Raw genomic sequence first — 16,165 nt, 5'->3', positions numbered from 1 at the left:
GCAAGCATTGAATAACAAGTCAAACAATCAACCATACAAGAATTTCACAATCATCATATCATAGACCTCGTCCCATTAGTGTTTCCTCATTGCTGGTCCTCAGGTACATTTTATTATATTATAGATACAATCGTCGTGATCTACTATTTGTCGAGTATACAAGTGATGTCCACGCAAGACGGATTCATATTATAGGTGAGAGGGGTAATGGCCCCCAAACTTTGATGTCCAAATACCTCTTAGAGCACTAGTAGTTTTAAAATCATTGTAAATTTGTAATAAAAGTTTTGCCGCCCGCAAAAGTTTAATTATATTTTAAGACCTTTGAATTTTAAACCCAAACAAAATGCTCATTCGTTCATTTGCATTCATGAATGTTCGATAATCCGTTCGTTTATGTTCGTTTGTTTATGTTATCCAGACCGTTTGAAATATAAAGACTTAATAAATTTCAACCTTAGACCCATTAATATTTTTAAACCCAATTAATTTTAAACCCAAATAAAAAATACTCAAATCAATTAAAGAAAACATAAATCCTAAAATCATTTGAAAAGAAAAAAAAACTCTTCTCAAATAGAAATCCAATTAATTTTACGTTCGTTCGTTTATGTTTGTTTACGTTCGTTTGTCTGTGTTCGTTTATCATTTAAACGAGCAAACATGAACGAACACAAAACAAGCTAAATTTCTCAATGAATGAACATAAACAATAAATTCCGTTCATTTAGTTGTTTATGTTTGTTCGTTTATTCGCTTAAAGTTAAACGAACAAATATAAACATACTCTCGTTCGTGTTCGTTTAGAGGGCTATATAATATAGTGTATCACATTTCAAGCTATTAATATATGGTGTATCGCCTCCTTGACCGCTAATATATATTGTATCTCCACCCATGTCATTACAAAGAAAGCCGGGAGCTCATCAACTACCCTCACCATACATGGTCAGATATACATATAAATAATATTGAGTGCTTAAATAGTCTTCACATACAACACATGGCCGTTGATTAAGTTAGTGTCTATAAGGTCGCATAGAAAAATATTGACAATGTTAGATATAAATTGATACATCCCCACCTCTAAGGGCATTTTAGTTTCACACAATCAAAATCTTATTGCATCACATACATAAATAGTTGGTACATTTATTTAAAGATTATTTATAATTTTTTTAATCTTCTACGTTATGTTTATTATTTTCATTTACGCATTATTTAGTATTAGATAATTTTGAAGATTAAAAAGGAGGTTTATTTGGATAATTTCTTCTAAAAATAGAATTAAAATATCAATATTTTATCGAAGATGTTGATGCTCTTCACCTAATATCAATATCTCAATAAGATATCAATACCGAGATTAACTTCAATGTCTTAAAAAGTAAAATCACCAGACATAAAGTATCGATATTAAGTTAAGCCCTATTCTGAGAGATAAACCGACGGCGCTGCTGCGTCCATATAACCTACTGAACTCCTTAAACTTGACCTCACCATATGTGGAGAATTACAATTCTAGCCCTAATCATTCGATTTAAACCACTCGCACTCGCAGGGCAAAATTTATTTGTCCCGGTGCCAGGGTTTGCGATTCGTCCGAAAGCAGAGCGAACTAGCGAGAAAGAAAGGTAAAAGGAAAAAGATACAATGAGCCGGAGCTTAGGCATACCGGTGAAGCTACTACACGAGTCGTCGGGCCACGTGGTAACGGTGGAGCTTAAGAGCGGGGAGCTTTACAGAGGAGGCATGGTCGAGTGCGAGGATAACTGGAATTGCCAGCTCGAGAACATTACCTACACCGCTAAAGTACATCTCTTCCTTTTTCTTTAGTGTTGCAGTAATGAGTTTGATTTATTAATTTAGTTTGGATCTTAGGGATTTAGGGTTTATGTTCAGTTAGTGATGAACCTTAAGTATTTGATGTTAGATTTAGGCATTGCGTGCTGGAACCCTGGACTTAAGTTTATAAGCGGGTTAATCCTCAGGAGAGAGGGGGAGGGAAGGATGAAGTTTCTAGGGTTTGAAAATTGAGGGTGTTTCTCTGCAATCTCTCTCTTCTATATTCGAGTTTGCTCGTGGATTGTTCTTATCGACTGTTGTGTGATTCTATTTAGATTATTATGCAAATGTCTGGTTGTTAACTGATTTAATGAATCATTTCAGTTCCCAACTTCTTGCATCATTGTTCTTTATTTAATACAACTAATTAAACGTTGTTTGAGTGAAATTAGTATTTAATTGAATCATGGTTCTTTCTCAGAAATTTCATTGTGATTCGAGTGCATTTTCTTTCATCACCTTTTTTCAAAAGTAAACATTATCAAAAACTTGTTATTCCCTTTGGCTGAAGGTGCTTTTATTTACTCTCATAGTTCACCTCTACGTGTAACTGATTTTAAGCTGATGGATTTGCTTGGCTACAGGATGGAAAGGTATCACAGCTTGAACATGTTTTCATCCGAGGCAGTAAAGTCAGGTATCATGTCCCCGTCCCCTTGTTTGAGCATGTCTCATTGTTTTTAGTGTGCAGCTTTTGATGGTGATAGGTCTGCAGTGATGCAGGAACACCGAGTTTAATTTAATTATTTAAAGTTTGTTTATTAGGGATCAGATTTTCCTCACCATCTTGCAGTTATATTCAAATCAGGCATACCTTATTTGTTTATTGAATGGTGAGCATATTTTGACAGGTTTATGGTCATACCTGACATGTTGAAGAATGCTCCTATGTTTAAACGCCTAGATGCTAAAATCAAGGTATGTATCTACTTGCAAATTACCACTTTTCTTACATTGTGCTCTTGTTTGAAGAACTCTGACTTTGTTTCATAACTTCTTCAAGGGTAAGAGCTCATCTCTAGGTGTTGGCAGAGGTAGAGCTGTTGCAATGCGAGCCAAAGTAAGTTCACCTGTCCATAATTAAGACAAACCAAGAATAATTTTCCCCTTTTTCGCTCATCTAATTTATAAATTTCCTTGGTTTGTTAGCTTAATTTTTCGAAATTTGATTTCATTTCCTTTTTGGTTTTACAGGCTCAAGCTGCTGGGCGTGGCACGATAGGTGGTAGGGGTGCTGTGCCATCTGTTCGTAGGTAATTTTGTCTTGTCGAATGGTTTCATTCAAGGCTCTTATGTGAAGAGCTGCATTGATGGTGATAGTTCACTTGAGAAATTATTGTGTTTAGTGATCAAAGCATGTACTGATATTTGATGTAAAAGGATTTATATGTTTCTTGTGTCGAGGAATTTCGTAATCGGTTTTCACCCCGGTACGAATTTCCTTAGCGGGAAAAGTAAAATGAATAAATAAATGGTTATTATAAAAAAATTTGAGAGTTGCCATCGACCTTTTTGGGTTAAGTAGGTTGAATATCTAAAAATAATCTTTTAAAATAGTTTTTAAGAAAACATAATTTAAAAGATAAACATGTTTGTGTATAATTAAAAATTTATTTCTTTAGTAATAAAAGAGATTCGTGATCGGTTACGTTTAAGAAAGGATTAAAACTTTTATAACGTCTAAAATTGATACATATCAGTTAAAATTGTTTTTATTATTGGAAATTTAAGAATTCGAATATATATTTAATTCATAATCCTGTTACTTCAAATTTATTAGGATAATTCTAAGAAAATATATTAAAATAATTTTTATAAAATTAAAGTAAATATATATATATTTTAGGTTTTTATAAATAAGATAATTATTTATTTAAAAATATCAGAAAAGAACATCTAATTCCTTTAAGACAACCTCTTTTTTAATATTAAAAGATAAATAAATATTAATAAAAATATGATAATTTTTTCTAAAAATAATTTATATAAAATTAAAGTATATATATATATATATATATTATAAGTAGGATTTTTATTTATTTAAAAAGATCAGAAAAATACATCTAGTTATTTTAAGACAATCCCTTTCTTAATATAAATAAATATTATCATTTCTTAATATTAAAATATAGATATAAATATTTATATATATATATATATAGGATTAAATAATAATAATAATAAATAATGTAATTTATGGTCTAAAATAGAAATTATTTAAATTATCATGGATTAAAACATAAAATATTAAAATTAAAGAACATAATTCGAAATATTATGTAATCTAAGGATTAACAGTTTAATTTAACCTAATTAATTATTCGGGGTTAAAATATAAATTATTAAAATTACAGGGGATAAATATGTTATTTTACTTAAAATATATAAAAAGCATAACAGGGACTAAAATATAATAAATTAAAATTCAAGTACCAAATTAAAATAAACAGAAACATGCTTTTCGGGATTAAATTGTAAAGTTCTAAAATTACAGTGACTGAGGATATAATTTACCCACACGCGAAATTACGTAAATAGTCCCTCCCTTAAACGACGTCGTTCAAGGGAGGGTGTAAATACCCTAATATAACTGGCCTTAAGGCCAATTTTTTCATTCTTTCCTCTCTCATTCTCTCTCTAAACGAGAGAGACATAAATCTCTCTCCCTTCTCTATAGGATTCCCTCACCAGAGGGAATCCGATCGCCGGTCGACAGCCATATGTCGCCGTCAACGTCGATGGACGAAAATTACAGTTAATGTTTATAATCACATGAGATATATGAAAGAGAAAGTATATGTCATATGAAATATTATATGATTATGTGATTATATGGAAAAGAATACAATTATATATGATAAGCTTTGTGATATGTGAATCATATGAAAATGTTCTACGCGTAAGTGAATCATGTGTCTATATGTATATGTGATATGTGATATGTGATTTATATGACAATGAGCTATGTGAAAGAACTAGGGGACTATGTTTATATGTGAATGTATGTTAACATAAATATTAATGCCCATGTTATGTGTCTTGAGAGCTTTGGGGTATAGTTGGCATGCCAAGAGTCGAGGGTCTACGCGGTCCTTCGGGATATATATATATTCTTTGGAACATGTGTGAAGTCTTGTGAGACACATACTTGATCCCTAGTATATGTATATGATTCTTAAGGAATGATATGTGGTCCTTATGGACATTATTATATGGCACTACGGTGCAATTCTATGTGGCACTTCGGTGCAATTATACGAGCTGTGGTGACAGCATTAGTGCACAACCTCTATAGACTCACATATCTATGGTTCTCACATGTGTACATGGGCTAATAAAGGAAATAATATAAAAGAACCTTGCATGATAGTATGTGATTGGTTTGTCATCTTTATGGTGTGAAGTGATATATGTGATATGATGATGTGTATATAGCTTGGTTAAGAGGAATTGATGCAAGAATATATGACAAAAAGATAAAGAACGAAAATAAGACTAATAAAGAGATAATAATAAATACCTTACATATGATTTACACGTTTTGTTCTATGAAACCTGTTATAAGAATATGTGAATGATGTGTGTGTACAAGTGGATAGTGGTTGCATGACAGAATGTATGATTTTGTATGATATAATAAGTATAGATTATGAATGCATTAGTAGTGGTTATATGTTTTTATACCTCACTAAGTCATCGACTTAGCGTGTGAGTGTTTCACACGTAGGTTCCGGAAAGCTAGAAGAAAAGTGAAGAGGAGCAAGACCGGTCAGTTACTTCTTACCGAAGATCAGATCAGAAAATATGTCTTGAATTAGATGTATTATGTATATTGAATATAGTTGGCATGTACTAATTGATTGAGTTAAACAAACCGCTGTGACTTTAATGAAAGTTTTAAATTTTCTCGAGTTTTTTCATGAGTCAAAGTTTGAAAAGTAAATGTGACACTTCGGACTCGTATCCAGGTCGGGTACGGGTTGGGGGTATTACAAATGTTGTATATTCTTCAATAGTAGGAACCATGTCCTCTTTATTGAAAGTGAAGCAATTATATCATGGATTCCAGAATTGAATCAAGGCTCGTAGAAATTCATCATCAACTTCAACATATAGCAAATACAGAATGTCCCCGTAATACTGGTAAAACTGCATCTTTTTATTTGAATCTCTGTTCTCCCAAATGCCTCGCAGGTCTTGAATATCATTCCTTTTGAGAGAAACTGGAGCATAACTTGTTAAATCTGGTACATAATCATCTTGCAAACTGTCTCTCACTTGTCTTTGCAATTCTTCAGACCACTGTCTTACTTCCGAGTTTGGAACTATTTGATTCGAATACTTTTTATCCATTGATGAATGTTTTCCAATGAGACGATTAACTCGAAGATCAATACCTTCAATCCTGTATGATGCCATGCAAATAGCAAAAATAAAAGAAGAAAAAACATAAAAATGAAATGAATTAGTTCAAATAATAAAGAAAGAAAATTTAATTTAATAATAATGTCTACCCAAACATTTCTATTTAAACATGTTTTTTATATAACATACTTTAAATAATACTATAATCCCTAATTCACATAATTTCTAATTCACATGCATTTATTCAGAAAAAATTAAATAAATTAAAAGGAAAAAGTTAGAATTCATTTCTCCTTTCTGTACACCTATTTTGGACAAAATTTCGGCATGGTTTCTGATCGGGAGGGTTTCTAGGGTTTACTATATGCGGAGTTTCAGTTCTATGAGTAAAAGTACTCGAATTGTCCTTGTTGGTGCCCTCTTGGGCTGCCAAACCCTCAATCCTAGTCCATTACAGACTTAAACGGATCGAGTTCAATTCCAGGGCACATTTCTCTATGCCTGACACGAAAAATAAATTCTCACGAAGATATAGAGCATATGAACCCTGAAAGCTACTTACTAGGTCTAACACAGAGAAAAAAATCTCACGAAGATGTCGCTTTCACTCCCATTTAAAAGGGAAAAGAGCTCAAGTATAGAGCTTATGTTTATGCAATGCACGTGTTGTGTGTGAGGAGAAATTCTCAAACCTTTGACAAACAACCAATAAAAATGAATCCTAATATATGAAAATCAAATAAAATAAAAATATTAGTATATAAAGATATATAAAAATAATAGATAATAAAGAATTGAAATAACAGAATTATAAATTAAATAAATATAAATTCTTAATTTCTAATTGATAGAGACAATTTATAATTGATTTAGGTTTGACCAGTCCCCAGCGGAGTCGCCAAGCTGTCGAACCGGTTTTCGCCCGGGTACGAATTTCCTTGGTGGGAAAAGTAAAGTGAATAAATAAATGGTTTTTATAAAAAAAAATAGGAGTCACCATCGACCTTTTTGGGTTAGGTAGGTCGAATACTTAAAAACAATTTTTTAAAATAGTTTTTAAGGAAACATAATTTAAAAGATAAACATGTATGTGTATAACCAAAAATTCATTTTTAGTAATAAAAAGAGATTCGTGGTCGGTTACATTTAGGGAATGATTAACACCCCTATAACGCCCAAAATTGGTACCTATCATTTATAAATTGTCTCTATTATTGGAAATTTGAGAATTCTAATATATATTTAATTAATAATCCTGTTATTTCAAATTTATTAGGATAATTCTAAGAAAATATATTAAAATAATTTTTATAAAATTAAAGTAAATATATATATTTTAGGTTTTTATAAATAAGATATTTATTTATTTAAAAATATCATAAAATGACATCTAGTTACTTTAAGACAGACACTTTCTTAATATTAAAAAACTAAATAAATATTAATAAAAATATGATAATTTTTCCTAAAAATAATTTATATAAAATTAAAGTATATATATATATATATATATATATATATATTATAAGTAAGATTTTTATTTATTTAAAAATATCAGAAAATGACATCTAGTTACTTTAAGACAACCTCTTTCTTAATATAAATAAATATTATCATTTTTAATATTAAAATATAGATATAAATATTTTAAAATATATATATATATATATATAGGATTAAATAATAATAATAAATAATGTAATTTATGGTCTAAAATATAAATTATTTAAATTATCAGGGATTAAAACATAAAATATTAAAATTAAACAACCTAATTCAAAATATTATGTAGTCTAAGGATTAATAGTTTAATTTAACCTAATTAATTATTTGGGGTAAAAATATAAATTATTAAAATTACAGGGGCTAAATCTATTATTTTACCTAAAATATATAAAAAGCATAATAGGGACTAAAATATAATAAATTAAAATTCAAGTATCGAATTAAAATAAACAGAAACATGCTTTTCGGGATTAAATTGCAAAGTTCTAAAATTACAGTGACTGAGGATATAATTTACCCACGCGTGAAATTACGAAAATGGTCTCTCCCTTAAACGACGTCGTTCAAGGAGAGTATAAATACCCTAATATAACCGGCCTTAAGGCCAAGTTTTTCATTATTTCCTCTCTCATTCCCTCTCTAAACGTGAGAGACATAAATCTCTCTCCCTTCTCTCTAAGATTCCCTCATCGGAGGGAATCTGATCGTCGGTCGGCAGCCATATGTCGCCGCCAACTCCGTCGATGGCCGAAAATTACAAAACCCCTCCAAATTAAAGATCCGAGTATTCTAAGACTGATTCTGACCCCATTTCCCTTAAAAAAGCCTCGTATTCTCGTAGATCTAAAGAAATACCTTCGGTATTTCGACTTCTACAATGGCGCGTGGAGGCGCGTGGAGACTCTAGTGGCGGTGCAACTTCCTCGGTAAACCTCTCTCTATTTTTTTTGTTTTGATATTTTTGGTTGTTGGGTTTTGTATCTTGCTTCCTCTGTTGTGTGTCTCTTCTTTCGCAGGGTTTGGTGGCTTTTATAGCCACCACGAAGCCCCCCCTTCGGACCGGATAATAGGTCGGTTTTTAGGTGAGTCACCAAACTATGGTGGTGACTCATCATATGCTTCGTTGTTTGCGGTCATCCTCAAGTCTTCTAGAGCCTTTGGTTGAGGCGAGGCAGCGACTGGAGCGAGGTGTCAGGGAGGCGGTCGGCATCGTCCCTAGGGTAATGTTGGAGGGCTCTGGACCGTTGGATCTGGTAAGATCCAACGGCTGATGATGTTGGCGGCTGGGTGCTGAGATGAAACCCTAGGAGGGTTCTGCTGGATCAGGTCGGGTGTCGGGTCAACCCGGATCTGGGCCTAGATCCGAATCTTGTTTGTAATCTGGATTTGCTTGGGCTTCATTTGTAATTTGGGTTCTGGGTTGTTGTATTTTGGGCCTGTAATAGTAATAATAATTTAATTAATAACAATAATAATAATGATAATAATAATAATAATTAATAAAAAAATGGGCAAAAAGGTTATGTTGTAAGGATGGATTAACCTTTTCTTTAATTTTTTCTTTTCTTTTCTTTTCTTTATATGTAACTGTTTTATTTAGTTATCTGTTCTTTCATAAAAGACAAAACACCTGTTCTAGATTTTATATTTTAAGAAGCAAAACTCGGGCGAAATTCCTTGCAACAGACCCGAAATACACGCTAACGGATCACACGGGAGAAACACTACCACCCTATCAGCATATTCATTCATGGAATCCTGCGTCAGTGTTCAATGTCTCTCGATTTTGATTACTCAACACCCCTCAGCTTCGGCTCCGGCTCCGGCTCGGCCTTCCCTTTCCTCTTCCTCCATATTCCAACAGTATTTCTCCCTTCTTTCAGAGCCCAGCACCATATTCCAACATGATTTCTCCCTTCTTTCAGAGCCCAGCGTCCGAAGAGAAACCTGTAGGCACGGTCCCTGGTTGCATGGGGAAAAAGCTTGCTCGAACCACGATGGTGGTATATAGGGAGAGAGCCGTAGATATCGATTTCCGAAGAGGGGAGACGTTGGAGGAAGAGAAAGGAATCAGTGCAGCCAATGCAAAGCAAAACGAACCCGATTTGGTCCAGGAAAGCGTGAGCCTCATCGAATATATCGCTCGGCTCGGAGACTTCCGAAGCACCCTGAGACAAGAATGTTACAGCCTTGTTAGGCGCATGAAGATTTTGTTGCCCTTCTTCGAAGAGATTTGGCTCCTCGGTGTTTGCATTCCTCCTAACGTTGTAGCCGCTTTGTCGAAGCTGAAGAAAGTACTTTGCTTGGCGAAGAAACTTCTGAAAACTTGCAGGGTTGGCAGCAAGATTTTCCTGGTGAGACAGAGGCACTATCTACTTATTTATATCCGTTGAATTCAAAAATTCCCATTGTTGCTTGTTTTTTTCTCAGGCATTAGAGACAGGCAATGATGGTCAAGTTTCACGCCGTTTACGAAAACTTATGCCAAGCTCTGGATGACTTGCCTTGCGACGAAATCGATGTTTCAGTCGAAGTAAAGGAGCAGGTATGAATCAGAAGAATTAACTTTCTTTGTTTTCGAAGCCTTATTCTGTATGCAATGTGTATATTTGAAATTCGAATGGCGGATGTTATTTAGGTCGAGCTAATGGTGACACAGTTGTGGCGAGGCAAACGGCGAACACATTCGCAGGACATGGAACTTGCAGTAGATTTGATGGTACTATCCTCGGAAACCGATGAAAGGACAGCCGATATAGCCATCATAGAAAGGCTAGCCAAGAAACTAGATTTGCGTACAGTTGAGGACTTGAAGGAAACCATAGCTATAAGGAATCTTGCCAAAGAAAGAGGCCAGACCTCAGAGTGCGTAGTGTAAATTGTAGACATTCTCAATAAATTCAAACAGATGTTAGGCATGGAAGTAACTGATATTTTCAAGGAGTCTGTCAAGCCTAAAATGTTGGAGAAGTCGATGTCGTTCGTGATCCCTCACGAGTTCCTGTGTCCGACCACACTCTACGTAATGAGAGATCCAGTTATCATAGCGAGTGGACAGGTAACGACTTCTCTTGTTTCAACCAGTTGAATTGAGAATGACTGAAAACAATAACATCATTTATATCATTTACATTTGATTGTTTGATACATGTGTTTTCAAACTGAATTCCAGACATTTGAAAGAGATAGCATACAGAAGTGGTTTGATTCTAACAATAGGACATGCCCGAATACAGAGGCAAATGCTGGCTCACTTGTCGCTCGCACCGAATCATGCCCTCAAGAACCTTATTACACAATGGTGTGAGAAGAACAATTATAAGCATCCCGACGTGAATCCTCACAAGGCTCATCATCCTCTGAATTAGAAGTGTTGTTAAGGGCGGTAAAGGATATTCGTATGCTTACGAAGGAGCACCCGGAGAGCTGAGTTCTGTTCACTAATTGGGGAGCAATCCCAGCATTGGTGCAGTTGTTGAGCTATCCGAATCCTAAAATTCAACAGTATGCCGTGACGTCTCTTGAATTTATCAATCGACGATGCTAGCAAGAAGCTCATATTGCGAGAACAAACAATACCGGCTATAATAGACGTATTGAGACATGGAAGTATGGAGTCGAGAGAGAATTCAACTGCAGCTTTATTCAGCTTATCGATGCTCGACGAGAACAAAGTAATGATCGCTCTCTCGGAAGGCATCCCTGCACTAGTACAATTGCTGGAGACCGGGACGATTAGAGGCAAAAAGAAGATGTGACTGCACTGTTCAACTTATGTCTCAACCAAGCCAATAAGGCAAGGGCCATCGATGCTGGCATTGTGCCACCATTGAAGCTCCTAGTCAAGGATAGGAGAACGGGCATGGTTGATGAGGCCCTCTCCATGTTCTTGCTTCTAGTAACTCATCCACAAGGTAGATACAAGATCGGACAGCTTTCATTCATCGAGATGCTGGTTGATATCATCAGAGACGGGACACCGAAGAATAAGGAGTGAGCGGCCTCGGCTCTTCCCGAGTTGAGTTTGAACAATTCATCTCACATTCTTGCAGCTCTTCAGTTTGGTGTTTACGAGCATTTAGTTGAGAACTCCCAAACAGGAACAAACTGAGGACAAAGGAAAGCCAATGCACTTTTACAGCTTATGAGAACGAGTGACCAGCTTCCATAAATCTTCTAAACTCACTGCAACATGAAATTGAACTTTTTGGTACCATCCAAGCTTTGCGGGTGTGGAACTGAATTATACTGAGGATTAACTCGTGAAATTCGTTGAGGGTTAAATTAGAAGGGACGGTGAGACGGTGGACGATGGGCTCGGAGTTAAGCATTAAAGAGGATGGTTTAGCCGTGAAAGAAAAAAAAAGGATGAAGAAGAGCTGAAGAAGGATAACGTTCCATGTTGGCATTTATTAACTAATCGTAATAAAAGTAAACTGAAAGATTAACGACTAATATAAAATTTTAAAACGTTCAGTGACCAAAGTAAAAGAATCTTAACAATTTAGTGACTGTAGGTGATATGATTCATGATGAAATTGATTGTTGGGTGCATGGTTTCATTACGAAGATCGGTAATACAAACAACTTATTAGCATAACTATGAGGAATTCGGTAAGGCCTACTCTGTAGGATTTGGACATTTTATGTTTGTTATCTTTATTTTACCAAAAAACCTAATATCCAATTTATGCCTTAAATTATAATTAAAAGAACTAATATCCAATTTTTCCCTTAAATTATAATTAAAATAACTAAAAGAACTAATATCCAATTTATCCCTTAAATTAACAATTTGATTGTTAACAAAATTTTTGATCTCTAAATAATTTAAAAAACCTTTATCTTTCTCAATTAACCCATCATCAACATCACTTACCCTCACCCCTCAACCAATATAAATGCTGTTTTACATTTGGGGTGATATATGATATGTTTTTTTTTCTCAATCAAAATTTATTAACAAAATATCCCATAAAATTCCATAGAGAGAACCGAGCAAAAGGAAAAGCAAAGACCACACCCAAAAGCTAGAATAAAAGCAGCAAATAAAAGGCAAAGCCACTGAACCAAACAACAATAATATATGATGCTGATGAAATTAACTGCAAACTTTTCATTGTGATAATAATAACAATAATATATCCTCTTGATTTCACATAAAACTAGACCTCAAGTATTCTGTATTGGAATCGTATTCCACATATTTTTAGCTGCCTATATATATATATATATTTAGTAATTTAGGATAAATACAAGACAATATATGTTCAAAGATAACTCTCAACCATTTGACATTAAACGCTCACACTCCTAGCATTCCTAGTACTGCCTATATATGAGTCCAAAAAAAGTTAATATAAGTGTAAAGGATAACATCAATTATTACAATTTGTCATATGCACATCTCCGGAACCGAACAACTATCGATGTGGCGTGGCCGTGGCGGAGCGTTGGTTATTTGTATTCCGATCGTACTTAGATTGCATCGGAGATCGATTATCGTTAGCCCTTGACTTCGATTTCCTACCTTTACTACTCTCTTTAGGATTTTGATTAATGGCATTGATCTTTTGTAACGTCTCCAATACCTCTTCCATGGATGGACGGCTTCTGGGATCGGCTTCCAGACACATCAAAATAAGTGCACCGGCTTGCAATGCAGCTTTGATAGGGTATTGCTCGTCCAGCCTTGGATCCATTATTTTCTTCAACTTTCTCTTCTCCGTCAACGAGTGTTTGGCCCATTCCACCAAATTGTGCTCTCTGCTGGGTCGATTTGTATCGAGGGCCCTTAGGCCTGTTAACATCTCTAACAACACCACTCCGAAACCGTACACATCACTTTTAACATACAAATGACCTACACATTTTTTTGTATATGTTAACGTCAGTTATAGTCTTATTACATAACACACCAGAGGAAGTGGTCATTCAAACGGAAAGTTTGGTACATTACCAGTGGCAACGTATTCAGGAGCAGCATATCCATAAGTGCCCATAACTCGAGTGGTGATATGCGAGTGGCCGTTTATAGGGCCAAACTTTGCCAATCCGAAATCCGAAAGTTTGGCGTTGTAGTCCTGGAAGACACAGGAATCAGTTGATTAGTTCCGTACGACTCGATGGAAGCTAAAAGAGGAGGGTGGGATTGAATTTACGCCATCCAGCAAAATATTGGAGGCTTTGAAGTCCCTGTAGATAACACTCTTCTCTGATGTATGCAGAAAGTCCAGGCCTTGGGCAGCCCCAATGGCTATTTTAAGCCGTGTTGCCCATGTAAGAGGCTCTGCTCTGCCTGCTGCAATTGAGTTTTTATAAATGAAACAGTAAGTTTTTGGCCAATCTTTCAAGACAAAGACAGAGACAGAGACAGAGAAAAGGAGAGGTGTTTTGTTGTTGCTTAAATTACTTACATCTGAAGAGGTGGTTTTCCAAGCTTCCCTTTTGCATGTATTCATAGACGAGGAGGAACTGATTCTCCTCCCAACAGTACCCTAACAGCTTCACCAGATTTGGATGGCTGAACTTGCCCAAGAATTTCACTTCTGCCTGTCCTCACACCACCAATACCAACTCATTTTTCATGGATTCATTCAGGTATATGTATACGTATACATACATGTACGTGTACATGTACATGTATATGTATATAGTATCCATGCGTAGAGACCTCTCGAGCCAAACACAATTCTATTACGAGAGACCCCGATTGAACTATAGATTTTGAGAGTCAAAATATAAATTTATCATGATATTAACTTATAATTTTTACAAGGTTAAATTATATATATATTTTTTATTTTATATGATTAAAATGAAATTTTATCTATATTAACTTATAATTCTAAAACTTTCAAAAGTTAAAGTTACTAAAAATTGCAACTACCTTGCATTAAAAGAATAGTAACTATTGCTAACACAATAATGATCCTCCAATACATAATATATAAAAGAATTAATTGTAACTAAAAATTAAAAAAAGAAGATAAAAAATTATAATTCTCTATTTTAAAAAGTTTTGGGTATACAAATTTAATAATTTTTCCTATTTTCATTAACAAATTAAACTAAATTTAATTTTTTTCTTAAAATAATAAAAGGTGTCTTGGTGGTCCTTTAAAGCCACGTGCATCCGCCACTGAATTGTTATAGTGGTGAGGTCGACCGGCCAAATTGTAAAATTTTATTCCGAAAGTGTAGCCTGAAAACAGTAAACATGGAAAGCTATGCATAAAATAGTAGGTGTAGGGCGCCGTATATTTTGGGAAGACAATTCAATCCTCCTGCCCGGTGTTTACACTTAATAGACACCTGTATATAATACTACATTGTTTTAATTTATTTTCTTTGTTGAGTATGATAGAATTTAGTTTTTAAATTTTATTTAAAAGATTTAAAATATAATCAACTAAATTAATTGGTAATCAAAATTATTAAAAATAAAATATTTTGGTTAACCACGTATTTAACAATAATCTTTTAACGTGAGATGAAATTAAATTACATTGTTTTATTAATGTTTGTTGGAAGCAAAGAAAAAGAGAATACCTGCCATTCTTGCAAGCCTTGAGAGCTATCGGGGTTTGATTTCTTGACGGCGACCGCCATGCCGACGCCGACTTTCGACGGAGAAAAGGTTTTCTCATCGACCCAACCTTTGAAAACTCTTCCGAAACCGCCTTCTCCTAGCACCGTAGCCGGCTTGAAATTTCTGGTGGCGGCCTTGAGTTCCGCCAAAGTGAATATTTTCAAGGCGGTGTTCATCGGGATCTTTCCACTTGCTGGCACGGACACCACCGCTTCACCCTCCTTGCTTCTCCCTTCGGCGCCGCTGCTCTCCTTGTTCGTTGTAGGCGGTGGAACCGATCCATATTGTGTGCCGTCTTTTACTTTCTTCGACTGATCTTCTGCAAATACGTGTGCATCGTCAATCAAACAAGACATAAAACAGAAAACTATGAACAAAATCAAATCTAAAGGTACCTGGGCTGGAAGACTTTATGGTGGACTGGCTATGGTGATCAACTTGTTGAGTTCCAAAGCAGTTCCCCATAACTGATACAAAAACTCTTTCTTGTGTTTGGGGATTGAAAAGCGGAGATTCTAGATATGGGAAAGGAAATGAGTATTGACTCGCAGGTTCGAGGAAGAAGAGAAGAAAGAGGGAGGAAGGAACCAGTCCAGCTGTATCGACGTGGGAGGAGAAGATGGAGACTCGGAGTTTTGCTTGGACTTTTTCCTTTGTTTTTCTGAACGTTGAATTTCTTTACGTCGCTATAATTCGCATTTCAACCTCCCTTTCTATACTCTTGTCTCTGGTTTATATCCCTCAAGATGTGCTAAGTCATTGTTTTTCTTTTATTATTTCAAATTTGGTCCTTGTAATTTAATTTTATGTATTGAGACCGTATATTATTTTAAAGTTCAGTTTTAAAATTTAAGTTTA

General features: G+C 34.7%; 2 protein-coding genes and 1 pseudogene across 2 annotated transcripts; 2 read left to right on the top strand and 1 right to left on the bottom strand.

Annotated features, from left to right (window-relative positions):
• Positions 1-1,512: 1,512 nt before the first annotated feature.
• On the top strand, positions 1,513-3,315 carry LOC120211057 (small nuclear ribonucleoprotein SmD3b-like). Its single transcript, XM_039209679.1, has 5 exons — positions 1,513-1,812; positions 2,430-2,482; positions 2,697-2,763; positions 2,849-2,905; positions 3,040-3,315. Exons 1-5 carry the CDS (start codon positions 1,654-1,656, stop codon positions 3,100-3,102), a joined length of 399 nt encoding a protein of 132 aa, XP_039065610.1. The 5' UTR covers positions 1,513-1,653; the 3' UTR covers positions 3,103-3,315.
• A 5,498-nt stretch (positions 3,316-8,813) lies between these two features.
• Positions 8,814-11,887, top strand: LOC120211025 (annotated as a pseudogene).
• Positions 11,888-13,124: 1,237 nt separating this feature from the next.
• Positions 13,125-15,810, bottom strand: LOC120211087 (probable serine/threonine-protein kinase PIX13). Its single transcript, XM_039209710.1, has 6 exons — positions 15,703-15,810; positions 15,268-15,626; positions 14,133-14,268; positions 13,878-14,017; positions 13,676-13,799; positions 13,125-13,579 (listed from the first exon to the last, which is right to left on the bottom strand). The coding sequence occupies exons 1-6, from the start codon at positions 15,770-15,772 to the stop codon at positions 13,140-13,142; spliced, it is 1,269 nt and encodes a 422-aa protein (XP_039065641.1). The 5' UTR covers positions 15,773-15,810; the 3' UTR covers positions 13,125-13,139.
• Positions 15,811-16,165: the final 355 nt, after the last annotated feature.

This window comes from Hibiscus syriacus, unplaced genomic scaffold (assembly GCF_006381635.1).
Source record: "Hibiscus syriacus cultivar Baekdansim isolate YM2019G1 unplaced genomic scaffold, ASM638163v2 tig00109957_pilon, whole genome shotgun sequence".
In the NCBI taxonomy this organism is placed as follows: Eukaryota; Viridiplantae; Streptophyta; class Magnoliopsida; order Malvales; family Malvaceae; genus Hibiscus; species Hibiscus syriacus.
Note: the sequence above shows the minus strand (reverse complement) of the source record. Positions and strands in the feature narration are given on the sequence as shown.